General features: G+C 44.5%; 1 protein-coding gene across 1 annotated transcript in view; it reads left to right on the forward strand.

Annotated features, from left to right (window-relative positions):
• STK40 (serine/threonine kinase 40) overlaps positions 1–18,021 on the forward strand; it is a 379,098-nt gene extending 361,077 nt beyond the window's left edge. Inside the window, exon 12 of the mRNA XM_078681258.1 lies at positions 16,328–18,021. Within this exon, the coding sequence (XP_078537384.1) occupies positions 16,328–16,570 (243 nt within the window). The 3' untranslated portion in view covers positions 16,571–18,021. The remainder of the gene's footprint in view (positions 1–16,327) is intronic.
• Positions 18,022–19,523: the final 1,502 nt, after the last annotated feature.

The following is a 19,523-nucleotide window of genomic DNA, read 5'->3' on the forward strand; positions in this document are numbered from 1 at the left end:
ATGCACGCTCGGCCCTCTGGATCTGATCCTGAATCTGGACCGACGCAGACATAGTTGGCTTACCTTGGCAGCCCCAGTTGACAATGAGTAGCCCTTCCTCATCCCCGACTCTGAGCCAACACCGTTCAATGTCCTTGTAGGCACTGTCCAGACCCTACCAACCCCTGGGCTTCCCGCCACCTGATAACGCTTTTCACCCTGCAGGGGGAGATGAGAAGGAAGGTTTTTGTTCTATAGAGGAGGAGCCTGATCCAGCTGAGAACTGGTATGATGAGCTTGGTGATGCCAGGGGGCTGCACACTTCCCAGACTCGCATATGATTTCTCCTCCAGGCCTTGTTTTGGAGGAAGGCTCATCTTTCACCCCCTTAATGTTCAGGGCAGCTGAAGTCCTTGACCTCTAGTTGCCGACAGTCACATTCATGATTAACCTCTTGACTGAGGTGTTCCACCCAGGAGAGGGCTCAGCTGAGCCCCTACTCCCTTTTAATGAAGCCTTCACTGACCTTCTCCTGGGGGCCTGGGCCAAACCTTGTACAGGGGCTCCTGTGCACTGCATGATTGCTTGATGCTATTGTCCCCCCCCCCGGTGAGCCTGGTAGGGCAGGCCTCAACCTCTGAGGTTAACCCAGATGCTTTCCTGCCCACTCCACTGGACAGGTAATCGTAGAGCCTGGACATCTTTTCTTCCACTAGCGTAGCCTTACAATCCGTGAATACTGCATGCCTCTTGGGCTACCCATGCCTTGTGGGACTCTGTAGCACAGCAGCTTCCTATGCTTCCCGAGGAGGGCTGTGCCATCATTAATCAAGCCTGTATGGATGGTCAGGATACAGCTAATTTCGCCATTACTTGTGAGTTCAGACACAACTTACTACATAGGCGGAGCCATGTCTTCCACAGTCTGGCTAAATTGCTATACCTGATTGCAGTTCACTTGGTATTAGGGGGATGTCCAGGCTTTAGTCCTTGACATGACTTTCGACAGCTCCTGTCTATTTGGGTAGAGTCACAGCCAGATCTCTCAGGCTTTAGTTATTTGCCCAATCTCAGCAGCAATCCTTTCGTCCTTACCATGGCCATTGCAGCTTTGGGTGTCACTCTACCAGCCATACCTGCCAGTATAACCGCCTTTCCAGTCCTTTCATGGACGTGGCTGCGGATTCTATAAAGGATGCAGTAGCCAGGTCCAGCGAGCTGTCCTGTCCCCAACCCCTCCAGCTTTTAAGCCCCTTTAGTATTCCCTTCGCCCAACAGCTATCCCGTGGTGGCAAGATCAGACACCACCTGCACCAATGGTTTACCATCACATCCAACCAGTGGGTGCTTCAGAGTGCACTGAAGGGGTTCGTCCCCCAGTTCATGGACACCCCACAGACTTTACCACCATCCCAAGAACAGCTGATATAGTACCACCTCTTCTTGCCCCATCAGAAAATGCAAGCGTTGGAAGCTGGTCTTGGTTGCTTTTCCTGCTACTTTCTAGTGCCATAATAGCACGAAAGATTTCGTCCTATCCTAGATCTGCGCCCTCAACTGAAAGAGACATTCAGAATGCTCACCTTGGCTGAGGTCTCGCCTGCCCTGGAGTCTAGATTGGCAGAGTTGGATTTATATCCCTGTTCTGCGAGCCCACAGATGTTAGCTGCAGTTCACAGTGGGCCATGAGCACTTTCAGTTGTTTTTGCTCCCATTTAGCCTCACTAGCACCCTTTAGGTGTTCACAAGAGTGATGACAGTGATTATAGCTCATCTTCAAAGGTTGAGGAATATATCTCCCCCTTCCATGACAACTGAAGGCAGCTGAAGGCAGACTCTCCTCAGGCAATCTCGCCTCAGGCAGTCTTCACCCATCTTCAGGCAACGCCAAACCTTTTCACTCACTGAAATTTACTAGCATTGTATTGAAGTCACACCTACGACTTTCTCAGGCGCTCCCGTTCATCTGAGCCTTTCTAGATACAGTGCAGGTCTGCGCCTATCTTCCAGAGTGGAGAGTCATTCGGGCTATGATCCTGATGTTTCGGCCTCAATCCTCTTATTTCAGTGAGGCGCACTCTGAGCCTGCTGGATATTAAGGCCTCCTGCATGCTGCTGGTAAAACACACCAGTTTGGTACAAGCAGGCTCAGGATTGGAATCTGAAGTATTGGGCGCAGCACCAGGGGAACCTCCCCGACCTGGTTCAGATTTCGAGGGGACTGAATGACCTGCAGTGGTGGCTGATAAACTAATATTAGAAAATCTGCAGACCCCTCTCCCTTCCACAACCAGAGTGGATAATGGTGACCGCTTCTGGGTGGCGGACATTTGGGAGAGGTGGGAGATCTGAGGACTCTGGTCTCCAATGATATCTCAGTTTTACATCAGTCTTCTGGAGGCAAGAGCAATTTGCTTGGCATTGAAAGCCTTATTTCCCTCCATCAAAGGGAGGCTGTTTCAGGTGTTCGAAGACAACACTGCTGCCATATGGTATTGCGACAAGCAGAGAGGGATGAGCCCTGTGCAAGGAGGCTCCTCGTCTCTTAACTTGGCCGGAGCACCAAGACTTTTTCCTGCTGACAGAACACCTGCCATGCTTTTAGAGCACCAGGGCAGACAAACTCAGCCATTGATGTCTTGCAGATCATGAATGGCATCTACACCCGGAAGTGGAACAAGGTATTTTCCAAGAAAGGGAGAACCTTCGCTCGATTTATTTGCCACTGCCGAGAATGCGCAATGTTGGCACTTCTCGGCGGTGTTAGTTTTCAAAGCGGCTGTTGGAGTGGCATTCCATTTAGAATGGAACTCTGAACTCCTGTACTCCTTGCTAACAATACCACTCCTGCTTTGAGTTCTCAAGAAGACCAGGCCCAAGTCACCCTAGTGGCTCCAAATTGGGCACAGATTATGGTATCCCAAACTCCTGAGCATAAGAATTGGTTGTTCAATTAGGCTGCAACAGAGCAGGGTTCCGCACCTGAACCTGCTTACACTCCACCTTCATGCATGGAAATTGCGCAATGCCAGAAGAGAGATTGTAGTCTCCCTTGTGATGTCAGTGGTGTCATCCTGGCAACCAGGTGTCCCTCCACCAAAACTGTGAACACCTGCCATTGGATAAGTTTGTGGCTTGGTGACCCTTCTCTCTTGTGGACCCCTTTTCAGGACCGCTGTCTATCTTTGTCCCGGCAACGCCTTACCCTCGACACTGTTAAGGGTTACTTGTTTGCTATTTCGGCTTTCCTGCAGTTGTCAGACCAATCTTTCCTATTCGGGTCACCTATTGTGACTCATTTTGTGAAAGGTTTACAGCACTTGTACTTCCTAACCTGTTGTGATGCCCCAATGGGACCTCAATCTGGTCCTCACATTTCTCTTGTGCTCTCCCTTCAAGCCGCTAAACAGCTGCCCTCTATGGCACTGGACTCTAAAAACTGTTTTCTTGGTGGTCGTTACACCAACAGCTGTAAGCTCTATCAGTCCATCCTCCTTATACTAGCTTTTTCCCTGACAAACTGGTTCTTAGGGCACAGGCATCTTTCCTGCCAAAAGTTGTCACCCCTTTCCATGCCGGCCAGAGCATCACTGTGCCCACCTTTTTCGCCCTACCTCATCCTTCCAAGAAGAGGAGATATTCCATCACCTGGACTCAAAGAGGACTTATGTCCTGCACTGATCACACTAAAGATCATTTGGTGGATAGTCAGCTCTTCATCTGGTTCACTGAATCGAAATATCAAGGCTCTGCAGAAGCAAAATATTGATGTATTGTACTATGCATTAAGATCTACATCACTAGCCAAGTAGCAGCCTCCTGGTCCATTCAACAAGGGCCAAGGCCGCTACTTCTGCAGTAGCCTGCTGGGAACCTGTCCTGGACATCTGCCAAGCCACTACATCAGCGTCACTCCACACATTCACAAACACCTACTGCTTCAATATGTCCGTCGAGACTGAAATTTTGCTCACTTGGTCATTCAGGACTTTGAGCCATTCACAGACACTCCTCCAAAGGGGTGTTGCTTGGATAAGGGGAGGACTCTGCAGTCAGAAGTTAATATCAGAATAACAATTTACTTACCTTTGGGGTTGGACAGTCCCTCTACTAGAACAAGCATTTGCAATGCAATAGGTCTCGCATTAGGGACGTTTGAGCTATTGGTATTGTAAATGACAATTTTTTATGTATGTGTTTGGTTTTGAAAATAGCGAAATTAATAGCTTTGTCATTTACAATGCCAATAGTTTTAACTTTCGTAAATGTGACACTTATGGCATTTGTAATGCAATATGTGTTGTATTTACGTGACTTAGATGTACTGATATTACAACTAACAATGACTTTCAATTTTTTTTAATAATTAATACTTAAATAAAAGTTATTGTAAATTATAATGGCAATAGCTTAAACTTTTGTAAATAACTTTTGTGAAGATTATGTTAATTGTATTTTATTGTGACGAAAATCCAAGAACAGAAGTGAAATATCAACATTTTTTTGTGACATTTGTAATAAAGCTTGAAACACTGAGAGAACATGTTTGAACCAGTTGTTGTTGAATGGTTGCACAGATTGATGCTGTGGTGGTGCTGAGTTATGTTGTGGTGGCGACGAGTGATGCTGTGGCATTTAGTGATGCTGTGGTAGAGCATAGTGATGTTGTGGTGCCCCTGAGTGATGCTGTGGTGGTGCTGAGTGATGCTGTGGTGATGCAATAGAGTGAGTGCGTTAGAGTGAGGGCGATAGATAGATAGAGGGAGGGTGATAGAGTGAGGGCGGTCAATAGATGGAGTGAGGGCGATACATAGATAAATAGATAGATAGATAGAGGGTGATAGAGTGAGGGCGATAGATAGATAGAGTGATGGACTTAGATAGATAGATAGATAGATAGATAGATATTTAGATAAATAGATAGTGAGGCCGATAGATAGATAGATAGATAGATAGATAGATTGATTGATGTATAGATTGATTGATGTATAGATTGATTGATGTATAGATTGATTGATGTATTGATTGATGTATAGATTGATGTATAGATTGATGTATAGATTGATGTATAGATAGATAGAGTGAGGGCGATCAATAGATAGTGAGGGCGATACATAGATAGATAAATAGATAGATAGAGGGCGATAGATAGATAGAGGCTGATAGAGTGATGTATGTATAGGTAGGTAGATAGATAGCTAGAGGGCGATAGATAGAGTGATGGACATAGATAGATAGATAGATAGCAAGATGTGGTTGTTAGTTTTACTGAAAGAGGGAGTGTTTAGAAGCATGCATGCAGTGGCTCCAGTAATAAAGGTGCATGCTGGGCTGGAGACACGTGCAGAGGATGGACAGCTATGACTAGAAGGAAAGGGGGGGGGGTCTAGGGCTTTGGGATGAGAGTCAAATTTAGCAAAGCGATAGATTAATATGGATTTAACCATGTTACAGTCCTTAGTCGTTTCTTGAAGGACTTCTTCACGAAGTACCGACAGGGCTAAAAGGAGAATATGTTGTAGTTAGGTGAAAGCTAAGTGGGTGAGACATGGCAGGTGGTGAGGTGGACCTATTGTGTAAAAGTGATTTTGGCAGAGAAGGGGTTTACATGGGTTTAAATAGAGGCTTTCTGGTAAAGTGTGTAGCAAAAACGTGCGGGTAAAGGAAGGGTATGGAGAAAGATGGAGAATTATGGTATGTGACTTAGAAAGTAATTATGGAGCTGAGGCAGAAAGTCACTATATGAGAAGGGAATGAGGAGGCAAAGAAGGGAATGAGAAGGAAAAGGAGGTGCAGGCGCGATGACACCTGATGGAGGAGTGTAGAGATGTGGGGGTAGGATGAGGAGTAGTGCAGCCTGATGTTTAGGTACGAATGAACAAAGCAGTAAAAGGAGAGAGTGTGGAAGCAGAAAGTACAGTGAAGTAGGTTAATGTTCAGCTAGGAAGGAAGGACGAGGCACACATTTGTAGGTATATAGAGAGAGGTGTGTATAGATAGAGAGAGGTAGAGATAAAGCAAGTCATCCTGTACAAGCATCTCATTGGGGCACATTATAAGACCGGAGCTGGAAAAAAACAAAAGAAATAAGCATTACAAAACATAACATAACGCTAAAAACAACTTACCTTGCCATCGCTGCGCTCCGCCACCGCCATCCTGTGCAAGCATCTCATTGGGGCACATTATAAGACCGGAGCTGGGGAAAAAAGAAAGAAATGAGCATTAGAAAACATAACATAGACAAATCTGCACTACCAAACATAACATAGCGCTAAGTACAACTTACCTTGCCATCGCTGCGCTCCAATACCATCATCCTGTGCAAGCATCTCATTGGGGCACATTATAAGACCGGAGCTGGGGAAAAAAGAAAGAAATGAGCATTACAAAACATAACATAGACAAATCTGCACTACCAAACATAACATAGCGCTAAGAACAACTTACCTTGACATCTGCGCTCCGCCAGCGCCATTCTGTGCAAGCGTCTCATTGGGGCACATTATAAGACCGGAGCTGGAAAAAAACAAAAGAAATAAGCATTACAAAACATAACATAACGCTAAAAACAACTTACCTTGCCATCGCTGCGCTCCGACACCATCATCCTGTGCAAGCATCTCATTGGGGCACATTATAAGACCGGAGCTGGGGAAAAAAGAAAGAAATGAGCATTACAAAACATAACATAGACAAATCTGCACTACCAAACATAACATAGCGCTAAGTACAACTTACCTTGCCATCGCTGCGCTCCAACACCATCATCCTGTGCAAGCATCTCATTGGGGCACATTATAAGACCGGAGCTGGGGAAAAAAGAAAGAAATGAGCATTACAAAACATAACATAGACAAATCTGCACTACCAAACATAACATAGCGCTAAGAACAACTTACCTTGACATCTGCGCTCCGCCAGCGCCATTCTGTGCAAGCGTCTCATTGGGGCACATTATAAGACCGGAGCTGGAAAAAAACAAAAGAAATAAGCATTACAAAACATAACATAACGCTAAAAACAACTTACCTTGCCATCGCTGCGCTCCGACACCATCATCCTGTGCAAGCATCTCATTGGGGCACATTATAAGACCGGAGCTGGGGAAAAAAGAAAGAAATGAGCATTACAAAACATAACATAGACAAATCTGCACTACCAAACATAACATAGCGCTAAGTACAACTTACCTTGCCATCGCTGCGCTCCAACACCATCATCCTGTGCAAGCATCTCATTGGGGCACATTATAAGACCGGAGCTGGGGAAAAAAGAAAGAAATGAGCATTACAAAACATAACATAGACAAATCTGCACTACCAAACATAACATAGCGCTAAGAACAACTTACCTTGACATCTGCGCTCCGCCAGCGCCATTCTGTGCAAGCGTCTCATTGGGGCACATTATAAGACCGGAGCTGGAAAAAAACAAAAGAAATAAGCATTACAAAACATAACATAACGCTAAAAACAACTTACCTTGCCATCGCTGCGCTCCGACACCATCATCCTGTGCAAGCATCTCATTGGGGCACATTATAAGACCGGAGCTGGGGAAAAAAGAAAGAAATGAGCATTACAAAACATAACATAGACAAATCTGCACTACCAAACATAACATAGCGCTAAGTACAACTTACCTTGCCATCGCTGCGCTCCAACACCATCATCCTGTGCAAGCATCTCATTGGGGCACATTATAAGACCGGAGCTGGGGAAAAAAGAAAGAAATGAGCATTACAAAACATAACATAGACAAATCTGCACTACCAAACATAACATAGCGCTAAGAACAACTTACCTTGACATCTGCGCTCCGCCAGCGCCATTCTGTGCAAGCGTCTCATTGGGGCACATTATAAGACCGGAGCTGGAAAAAAACAAAAGAAATAAGTATTACAAAACATAACATAACGCTAAAAACAGGGAGTGCAGGGTTGGGGAGAGAAACACACGAGAGAGAGAGAGAGAGAGAGAAAGGGCAGCGGAGGATGGGAGAGAAAAAAATGGACAAGAGAGAGCAACACGGGAGGGGAGAGAGGCATGTAAGAGGTCTGGGAGGGAGTGTAAGGGGGTGTAGCGTGACAGGAAGCAAAAAAGGTGATAAGAAAGAGGGAGGAGGAAGGGGGTGGGGAGGGAGGGAGGCCAAAAACTAGAGAATTGGCATTGCTGTGGGGATGGGGGAGGAGACATGCGACACGGCCTGTCGAAATGAAAGCCTTTGATGCAGCAGGTGGCGGAGCGGATCCCAAGTGAAGCGGCGGGCGGCAGATGGCTGGCTTTCATGTGCACGCGCTTTTAGGTCAATGCGCTTGCGCATTGAGCTTGCTTTACACGGGCACTTGTGTAATCGCCAGTTTGGTTAAACTCTGGATAAGCCCCTATATTCTCGCAAGCGCATTGACAGGCGAGACCTAAAAAACATTAACAGATTCCTCACGTTCGAGGCATATGAGCTGCAGATTACACACTGTGCATAGATCGCCACCTAGTGTTGAGCCCGTATGTTTGCAGTTTGTTGTTGTCCTGAAAAGTTCTTTGGAAGTCAGGAGATAGGTGACTCCTCCTTTGGACCACATTGCGCATGGGCATCGGTTCCATCCTCAAATTGTTTTTTTCCGCCATCGGGCTTGGATGTGTTTCCTGCGCTTTGGTTTGGAACCGAATTTCCTTCGGCGCGCAATCCACACCCAGTTCGACGGTATTGTTTTGATCGCGCTCCACATAGACGCAATTTTTCACCACTTCGAAGTCTTCGATTCTGGTCATCGACGAAGGCCTTTGGGCCTACCTCGGCCTTACTCACTGGCTCATGGAAAGGACGCCATTCAAGAAGTGTCCTCGATGTGGGTCGGAGTTTCCCCACACCGATCTACATGAGGTGTGCAACCTTTGCCTCTCACCGGAGCACGAGGCCAACGACTGTTTCGCTTGTGCCTCTTTCCACTCCAAGAAGACGATTAGGGACCGACGAGCTCGAAGAACAATGGCTCGCTTGTCAGCTTCGATCCCCGACGACATCTTCGAAGAGGGCGTCGACATGCCAGAACACCAGCACGCTGAAGAAAGTGCCAGCTCCTCTGATGCTGAAGACTCAGACGTTGAAGACATCACTCCAGCTCAACGGGTCATAAGTAAGACCATTGACCCCAACCCTTCCTCAACATCCTCAAAAAAGGCTTACGTCACTCCCTCACCTTCGGGCCCGGGTGCACACCGAGAGACTGCTTCCCACGCCCCGCCTTCGGGCCCGGCACAGAAGCCTACTAAGCCTTCAGGCAGTCTCTGGCTCGAGTCAGCCTATTCCTGGTGCCCATCCCATACCGACACCCAAGAAGAAGCCATCGTCCTCAACCACGCCGACAGCTGCTCCGACACCTAAGCACTCTGCGCTGAAGACTGGCAGCGGCTCATCGATGCCGAAACCGCACTCTGAGCCGAGTAAACAAACACCTAAAGGTCCCGATTCACACGCTTCGGAGCCCAAAAAACACCCGGAATTGAAAAAAACACATTCCGGTAAAAGACATTTCAAAAGGTCACTCTTCTAAACCAAAAGACCCTAGACCAGCTACTGACTCTGTGCTGAAAAAACCTCCAGAACCGAAAACTTCGACGCTGAAGGATCTGCCTTACACAGAAGAACTTTTTACACCAGATCCTACTCAAAAAACTCTTGTAAAGGATCCTAAGACTGGCCAACTAGCTCTTAGCTCCAAGAAGAGACCACTAGAGGCGCCTGTACCTCCTCCTCCTCCAAAGAAGAGAGACATTGCAACCTCTCCATTAAGGGTCCCTTCTCCACCACCACCCCATACTGTTCCTCCTCCTACACCTCCTCCACCACATCAATCGCCTACACCATCCACTAATCCAGATGATGATGTAGATACAGACTCTGATGACACAGGTGGGGGTGCACATGACCATGCAGGGACCAATAGTCCCCCTCAGTCACATAATCCATGGGATGATTATAACACCCCTGATGTGCCTTACGTCCCACAAGACGATGTATATCCTTCCAGACCTTCCCCACCAGAGGACACTATAGGTTTTAACCTACTAGTCCAGAAAGTTGCCCAGTACCATGGGGTTGGCCTGCACACCGATACTGTGGAGGAAGATTTCCTATTAGATACTTTTGATAACACACAAAGGTCTACTGCCATTTTGCCAATGCTCAAAGGTGTCATCAAGCACGCAACAGAAGTTTTTAAAGATCTGTCAGGGCTCGGGTCCTCAACCCCCGCATTGAGAAAAAATACAAAGCTGCCCCTACAGATCCAGTTTACATTAGAGGTCCGGCACCACTAGATTCTTTAGTAGTGTCTAATGCACGTAAACGTGCTAATTCACAAGCCTCAGGTGAGGCCTCACCACCAGATAAAGAATCTAAGCTCCTTGACTCCTCCAGTAAACTAACAGCGTCACAGACAGCTAACATTTGGCACATTGCCAATACCCAAGCTCTGTTGGCAAGATATGACAGGGCACATTATGATGAACTGGAGTCCATATGCCGCATCTACCAGTCAAGTATGAAAATAGGGCCAATGAACTCATACAAGAAGATAAAAATATTACCAATACTTCCATTCGTTGTGCCCTAGATGCTGCAGATACTGCCTCAAGGGCAATCTATACCAGTACCATTCTGCATAGACCTGCCTGGCTACGTATTTCAGGTTTTAAACCGAGGTGAAAAACTCCATCCTTAATCAGCCATTTGATGAGACGCATTTATTTGGCCCAAATGTTGATGTGTCTTTAGAAAAAATTAAAAAAGACACCGACACAGCAAATTCTATGGGAGCCTTGCAGCAGCAAGCCCCAAGACATTCTTTTCGTCGCTCATCATATAGAGGCAACAACAAAGGCAGAGGCAAAACCAACAACTCCCGCTCTGCCTGCACCCCTACCCAATAACTTTCCTCCCCTTCCCCCCCAACATTCCACTCCTGTGGGGGGAGGACTGCAACAATTCCTTCCTGCCTGGAACAACATCACATCAGACAGGTGGGTGCGACAAATTATTAAGTCAGGTTACTGTCTAGAACGCACATCTAACCCCCCCTCACCCCCCCCCAAACATACCACCCAAACAGCGTTCAATGTCACAAGAACATCTATCACTGTTAAAGCAAGAAGTAATATCTTTGCTAGAAAAAAGTGCAATAGAACCAGTTCCTCTGCACCAACAAAACAAGGGGGTTTACTCCCTATACAAAGGACGGCTCTCTAAGGCCTATTCTGAACCTCAGACCGCTAAACATATAGATACAGTCAGACCATTTTCACATGGTCACATTCCAACAAATCCTTCCTCTCCTGTTACAAAACGACTTCCTTGCTACTCTAGATCTCAAGGACGCATACTTCCACATTCCCATTCACAAAGCATCTCAGATTTATAATAGACGGGCAGCACTATCAATTCAAAGTACTCCCTTTCGGAGTCACAACAGCACCAAGGGTATTCACCAAGTGCCTAGCAGTAGTGGCAGCACATTTACGAAGTCGCCACATCCACGTCTTCCCGTACCTCGATGACTGGTTCATAAAGGCCAGTTCATACAACCAGTGTGTGGAACACACTCATACCACGATCCAACTGCTCCACAACTTGGGGTTCACAATAAAGCACACCAAGTCTCATCTGCAACCATCCAAAGTACAACAGTACCTCGGTGCCACAATAAACACCTCAACAGCGCTAGCTTATCCCACTCCAGCAAGGATAGCCAGCATGCAAACTCTTCTGACTAGGTTTCAGCCACACCACTCCCTTCCAGCACGAGTGTTCATGCAGCTCATAGGGATGATGGCCTCTTGCATTTTCAGTCCCCCATGCAAGACATCAAATGCGTCCTCTACAAGAGTGCTTAGCACATCAATGGAACCAGGCTCCGGGTCAATTAACAGACCTTGTGTTGATAGACTGTCGGACTCCTCGCTCTCTGCAGTGGCGGAACACCAAAAACCTTTCCAAAGGGCGACCGTTCCTAGAGCCAGTTCCCCAAATAGTCTTAACAGCGGATGCATCGCTCTCCGGCTGGGGAGCCCACCTACTGCAACACACCATGCAAGGCAGGTGGACACCACAACAAAAGTTACTCCATATCAATCACCTGGAGTTACTAGCTATATTCCTAGCACTAAAAGCTTTCCAACAACAAGTATCAAACAAAGCTGTGTTAGTCCGCACGGACAACATAACAGCCATATATTACATACAGAAACTGGGTGGAACACACTCCCTGCAACTTTCTCAACTAGCTCAGGACATAACGTGGTGGGTTATACCTCAAAACATGTTCCTTCTAGCCCAACATGTTCCAGGAGTACAAAATACCATAGCAGATCTGTTAAGTCGTCAGACACAACAGACCCACGAGTGAGAACTTCATACCCAAGTTCTTCAACCATTCTTTCAGATGTGGGGACAACCTCAGCTAGACATCTTTGCCACTCACGAAAACGCCAAATGCCCAAGCTTCGCCGCCAGATATCCACACCCACTGTCCAAAGGCCATGCGATATGGATGAACTGGTCAAACAGATTTGTGTATGCTTTTCCACCTCTACCACTCATGCCACTAGTAGTACGCAAACTACAGCAGCATTCTCTGACCCTCCTCCTAGTTGCTCCAACGTGGGACAGACAGCCGTGGTACATCGCACTGCTACAACTGTCTGTGGTACCACACCAAAAATTATACCTGTCTCCACACCTTTTAACACAGAACCATAAAGAGATCAGGCATCCGGACCCAGTTCAGCTCAACCTAGCGATTTGGCTCCTGAGGTCTTCGAATTTGGATATCTGAACCTTCCTCCAGACTGCACGAATGTCATAAAAGAAGCTAGTCGCCCAACCACTAGAGCATGTTATGCAGCCAAGTGGAAACGCTTTGTAATATATTGTCACAACAGTAATATTAATTCTTAAGACATGTCTATTCAACACATCATAGGATACTTACTGCACCTCCAAAGCTGTAACTTAGCCTACACGTCTATTAGACTGCATCTTGCTGCAATAGCAGCATAAATCAGCAAAACAGACCGCATCTATCTCTGTTCAGAGTGCCTGCTATTAAAGCCTTTATGGAAGGTCTTAAGAGAATACTGTGTGGAATTTAAACATTGTTCTCACACAGCTAATGGGACCTCCCTTCGAACCATTACATAAATGTGAAATACAATTTTTAACATGTAAGGTTGCGTTCCTAGTAGCTATTACTTCTCTGCGAAGAGTTAGTGAACTACAAGCACTAACCATTCAAGAACCCTTTTCGCAAATGCATCATAATACGGTTGTTCTACGTACTAATCCAAAATTCCTGCCCAAAATCATTTCTCCCTTACACCTCAATCAATCTGTGGAACTGCCCGTTTTCTTCTCGCAGCCACAGACAGTAGCAGAAAGAGCTCTTCATACCCTAGATGTCAAAAGAGCATTGCTATACTACATCAAGAGAACACACCCATTTCGTAAGACAAAACAACTTTTTGTGTCTCTCACCACCACACAAGGGTTATCCCATTTCAAAATCTGGGATAGCTAGATGGATTGTCAAATGCATACAGATTTCTTACCACAAAGCTAAATGTACGTCATCTGTTCCTCCTAAAGCCCATTCTACAAGGAAAATAGGGTCTTCAATGGCATTTTTAGGGATCATTCCCCTAGATGACATCTGCAAAGCAGCTACATTGTCTACACTGCACACATTCACAAAACACTATTGTGTAGATGTGCAAACCAAACAACAAGCTAATGTGGGCCAGGGTGTTCTCAAAACATTATTTCAAACTACTGCAACAGATAGGGGTGGTCGCCACTAAGAGTGGGTACTGCTATACAATCTATGCACAGTGTGTAATCTGCAGCTCATATGCCTCGAATGGAAAATGCTACTTACCAGTATGCATCTGTTCTTGGCATGTAGAGCTGCAGAGTTACACACGCCCACCCACCTCCCCGGCTACCCTTGTCTGTTCCAGTATTATCTTAATTAGATACAGATTACATGGACATCCTTCCTTTTCTTGCAAAGCTCGATCATTTCCCTAATGGTGAAAAACAATCTGAGGATGGAGCTGATGCCCATGCGCAATGTGGTCCAAAGGAGGAGTCGCCTATCTTGTGACTTCCAAAGAACTTTTCAGGACAACAACAAACTGCAAACATCCGGGCCCAAAACTAGGTTGCGAGCTATGCACAGTGTGTAACTATGCAGCTCTACATGCCAAGAACAGATGCATACTGGTAGGTAGCATTTTCCATCCTCAACGCTTTGTGAATTGGGCTCTTAACTCTAAAGATCCCATTAGACTCTGCACACTAGTCAAAACATTGTTTTTTTATATGTTGCACTGCACTTTTTGCACAGAAATAGTAACTAAGAAACTGGTGTCAGCTTGCTGGGGTGGCGCTTATGTGGGCACCACAATGTCACTTCCAAAGCCATCACAGGTACTGCTCACGCAGTTCCGGAGCCAGAGTGACATGTGGGGCATATTCTAAAGTGTGGAATATGCGGGTAGATAGTCTCTACCAGAAAAAGCATTACCAAAGGTAAGCAACTTGTTCTTTTAGAGCAAAACACTTTCATCTGTTGCCAATGAGGTTGAAGAATATATCAGCTGTGTTGCCTTTGAAGGCTATCTTCTTTATTGGTCTGCTCCACTCTGATATGACTATTGTAGTTTAATTAGGGGACATGGCTGGAGAATTTTGTCTGCAAAAATCAATCTACTCGTATTTTTAGACCGTTCCAATCAGACGTCCACTTCCCCATTGTAAATGTAGCTTGTTATTCACCCTCTGGTACTTCCTTTTCCCATTTTGGGAATAAATAACCGAGCTTATATCCTCTCCAGACTGTCCTGTTAATTTTACCCTATCTAGCTGGTATAGATACTGAGCTTGCATTTGTAAATGTTTGTAAACTCAAAGCACTGTGTTCTGAGACTTGAGTTTTAAACCCAGTAGAGAAATACCCTTCATCAAATGTATACCTGATTTTAGAGCCATTTACTGGACAAATATATTTTGCCTAGCAAATGCAAACTAGCAATTGCATGTTGCCTTTTTAAATGTATAATGCAAATGATAGGAGATGTGTCACTGGTGCTTACTTTGAGCTGGTGATTGCAGGTGGGGCCCAGTCGCACTCATTTTTTCACTTCAAACTTTGTCATAGAGCAAACAAACCCAAAAGGGAGGGAGGAAGCGAACAAAGGAAAAGCATTGACAAAGGGAGAAGCCGTGGATGTAGAGGAGCCTAGCAAAGTGAGATGAAAGGCCAGGTGGTCAACTAACGATACATGATTTGGAATCAAGGCTGCGGAGCCTTGGTATTTGGCACCCAAACCTTCAGTAGCATTGACTGCGAGTTTCTGACCAAAACTTTGGTCACTGGCACTCATTATTCTACAAATTAAGCACTGGAGCCACACAAACTGGCCTGCAGTAGTCATCAATTTTGTTGTCGTTAAACTTTGAAACTGAATTCTGTACTTGAACAATCCAAACTTATTGCCCAACTTTGTACCAATGTGGTTGGGCAGTACTTCCTACTTGCAAATGCTGCTTTTATTGCTGTAATCCAATGTAAGGCTTTTGAAGAAGTTTTGTGTTGAATAAGGAAGTGCACGGGCTCGTTCTTGTCTATTCATTATTGGGGGTTTGCAGAACTCGCGGAGTTTCACTCAGTAGAGTTAACCCAAAAACTCTGCGAGGTTCCTCAAGTGGCAGAGTTGTGGTAAGTTACGCAGATTTTTAGCGCCTGGAGCTTGTCCCGCGCTGTAAAATCAGCATGAACGGTAGCGCACCAGAGGGAGATGCTTCTTTCTGCCGCTCCAATAGATTATCTACTTGAGAAGCAGCTTTCTCACTGCAAGCAGCAACTTTCTCAATGCAAGTGGTAGAGACTTGCCGTGACCGCCTTGTTGAGAAATCGTGCCGGGAGGTGTTTTGAACAAATGAAAAGAGAGTAACTTTCAACTTTTTTATTTAACTGCCCATGTTAAAGCATGATACAAACTTGCAGCAAGCTTTGTAATATGCAGATTTTGAAATGGATGAATTGTCATAGGTCAATGGGCTATGGCTCCTACGTTTAATGAAAAACCGTTTTGACAGTGAAACTAAAACGTATTGAAGGAAGTTAATTAGTATAATATAGAATACATCTATGAACTGCACTGTTTTTGTGTAATGTTTTAAAGTAAATTGCCAACTATTTCAGTGAAAAAAATGCAGATGTGCCTTTGTCATTGCATCTGAACAACTCAACGAGTTAACTCTTCTCTGTCATTCTCCTTTTTTATAGATGGGAATGTCGTGTTTTCTGCAGGCTAAAGTGACCGAAGAGTCCTCGCAGTATGAATTCGAGAACTACATGAGGCAGCAGCTCCTGCTGGCTGAAGAGAAAAACACTATACATGAGGCCAAGAGCTTTCTCCAGAAACGCCAGTTCGGAACCATCCCACCTGTGCGGCGGCTGGGCCACGATGCCCAGCCTATGAACCCCCTAGATGCTGCCATACTTGCTCAGCGATATCTTCGGAAGTAATCTGCTTTTTTTATTTTCCTTAATTGAACAGCACAAGTACCATCATTCAGTTGCATCCTGTTTTGAAGAATCAAAACTTCAGAAATGTGTTCTGCCACTGAGAACCATGTAGCAATTTACTTGTGCTCTGTTAAGCAGAAGAGTGCAAGCATTTTGGGTGGGAGGGCAGTAAATATCTGATCAGACATTTGGACATAAACGTTTTAAATCTAGAGGCAAAGGTGAAGAGGAGAAGGAGAGGTCTAAACTAACCTGCTTTTAATAATGACTTTTAATCTACCTCTATCTTTTAATCATGCTGTTCTGAAGACAAAGAACACCAAGCATTACAAGAAGACTTCTATGGATTTTTTTTAATTTTGTTTTGGGGGGGAGGGGTGGATGTCTTTAATGGGAGCAAATGGAGGAGTATGTTTAACAAGGAATAACAGGATAGATTTTGGCTGCCCCATCTGGTATGAGTAAGCTTAATTATCTAGGTGTGATGAGTATGACCGGATCATAATACCTTCTCCCAACCCCAATCTCACAATTGATTGTGCTTTGTTCCTACTTTAAACTTTGTTGAGAATATTTATTTGCATTTGCTTTTAGCATGACATGTTTTTAAATCGAAGACAAGACTGCTTTCCACTCAGTAAATAACGTGTGAACATTCAAGTTCTTATGAGCAATTACTATACTTGGGGCTTCCTCCTGACCTCTCTAGCCTTTCATGCCTCACACCACAAGAGCTTGAAATCTTGTTTAAAGAGAATCTTTAAACATGTAGCTGAGTTTCGACACCACTAAATTGACTTTAAAAAAACAGCACTCCTTTTCCAAGAGTGCGCCTAAACTTTGGTTCTTGGTTTACGATAGCTCAATTTTTTTATGGGTTACTACTCATCTTGCTGTGTTATTATCCCCTGATCCTTGCTGCTCATAACATCAGAGCATGTGTTGACGGCTGTTAATTGATGTTACAGGCAGAGGGAGTAAATACAGCTCAGTTTTTCACATTGAAATGCACCGTAGCAAAAAGTGAGCCAAGCTTCATCGTAACTGGAGAACACGCTGCCGCACACAAAGCATCTACGGGTCTCCGTTTCACTGTGATGTTGCGGTGGGCAAAACCTTCATAAACATGAAAGACTGTACTTGTTTCAGACAAACAATCATTTGTGAGACCCCTAATTTGGTGGTAATTAATTTTGTAATTCTTGTAACCTACATTTGAACTTCCCTTATGGTGCCGTAAATTTGCATGATTGTTTTTTTAATATTTTTTCATTTTTTTGTGGTACAGATGATATGATTAATAATGTGAAACTAGTTCCTCAGAATGCCATCTACTACTTTGTTTTTTGTGGGAAATGTTTTCTTCTGTTAGTTTCTGTTTTTGTTTCAACTTTTTTACATCTAAATCATGTAAACATAGACTGTTCAGCTAAAATGGGAGATTTCTTGGATCTCTGGCTCTAGTTTACTTTCTTAGTTCCAGTTGTAGCCTTGTTCTTCTGCTCGTCAGCCGTGCATGAGCCATAACTAACCTTTGGCATCAGTGACTAGAGGTTTACGAACACAATGCAATTCACCACCATTGTCTTAGCTCAATGGCTTCTTATATGCCTCCATTGGCTTGTAGTGTAAGCCGCCATTGGTATGACATTGGCTCATGTTTTGGCGTTTGTCTGATGCAGTGGTACATGATCCATATTTAGTCTAGTCTATTATTTGAAGAGTTACTACTGACTAATCTCGTCAGTCCTAGGCGCTATTGGGAATATGATCTCCTGTTCTTGAATGGCCTGGTGATCAAGTATGAATTACTTCTTTCACATTAATGTAAGTATACACTCAGTGGTTCTATTTGGACTTTTTCCATCACATCTTCCCTTCAAAGACCTCTCAGGCTTACTGAAGATGACATTCCATCCTCTCACTAAATTGTTCCACATTTCTTCTTGGCACTGTTTATCACCAGTATGTTTCCCAGAGTTAGACTTGGTTTACTAGTGATATATGAGAATCTATTGGAAAGTGTTTTTTCTTGTTGGGATACACATTCTAGGTTCTATCATGTCCAAAAATAGCACAAGCACCCAAATGCGATTAAAATATCCAGCCAGCATTTATATTGTCCATATTAATGGCGAGATAAATAGCTGCTCTAATTTTGTCTAATCTGTTTGAGACCAAACTGGTTTGTTTCTGACAACCACCTACAAAAGTAGTCTTCTGCATTCTGTCAAGTGGTATTATCTTATTTATTTGATGTAGTAAATTTAGAGAACTGTGATTACATGAATCTGATAGCCTTCACCTGATTTTATGTTGAATAATATAATTAATGGGGATTCGTTTCTTTTGAGGGAAGATGGGTATGTCAGTAGGTCCTGATACTTTTGAAGGCAGGTCCTTAAGCTGCAGTCCATACATTTGGTGCTTTACTAATGTGACATTTATGCCTTTCTTGCCAAATGCTTAGTTGTCACCAGATGCTTTGCCATGGGCTTCTCTTCTCCTCCACTAGGTTCTTAAATTTGTTCATATTGTGTACATATTTCATTAATCTTATAGATGCCCCACTTCCATTCCCATCTTTGCAGCACTGCTGCCTCATTATGCCAAAGTAAAGAAGTGCACCTCAGCATTAAAACTAATTTTTTCCTGGGTTCATATGGTAGTAGAATTCTGATAACTAGGCTGATGTAATTGAATAGGTTCCTATGGTTTATGGTCATAATAATGGGCAACCCCCTGGGGGTTGCAATAAATCCACAAGAATCACTTTAGTGAAAGTGCCCCGTTTGGGATCCAATTTTGTATGCAAATTCTGATGGTCTGGGGAACTTGATAGTGAGTGCTAGAAAGGTCAGTAAAGCCTACCAAGACCATCTGCATATTGCTTCCTCCTGAGACATTTTCTTAAAAGGTTGGTGGCATCAAGGAAGCTTGATGGGTTCTACAT

This window comes from Lissotriton helveticus, chromosome 3_1, assembly GCF_964261635.1.
Source record: "Lissotriton helveticus chromosome 3_1, aLisHel1.1, whole genome shotgun sequence".
In the NCBI taxonomy this organism is placed as follows: Eukaryota; Metazoa; Chordata; class Amphibia; order Caudata; family Salamandridae; genus Lissotriton; species Lissotriton helveticus.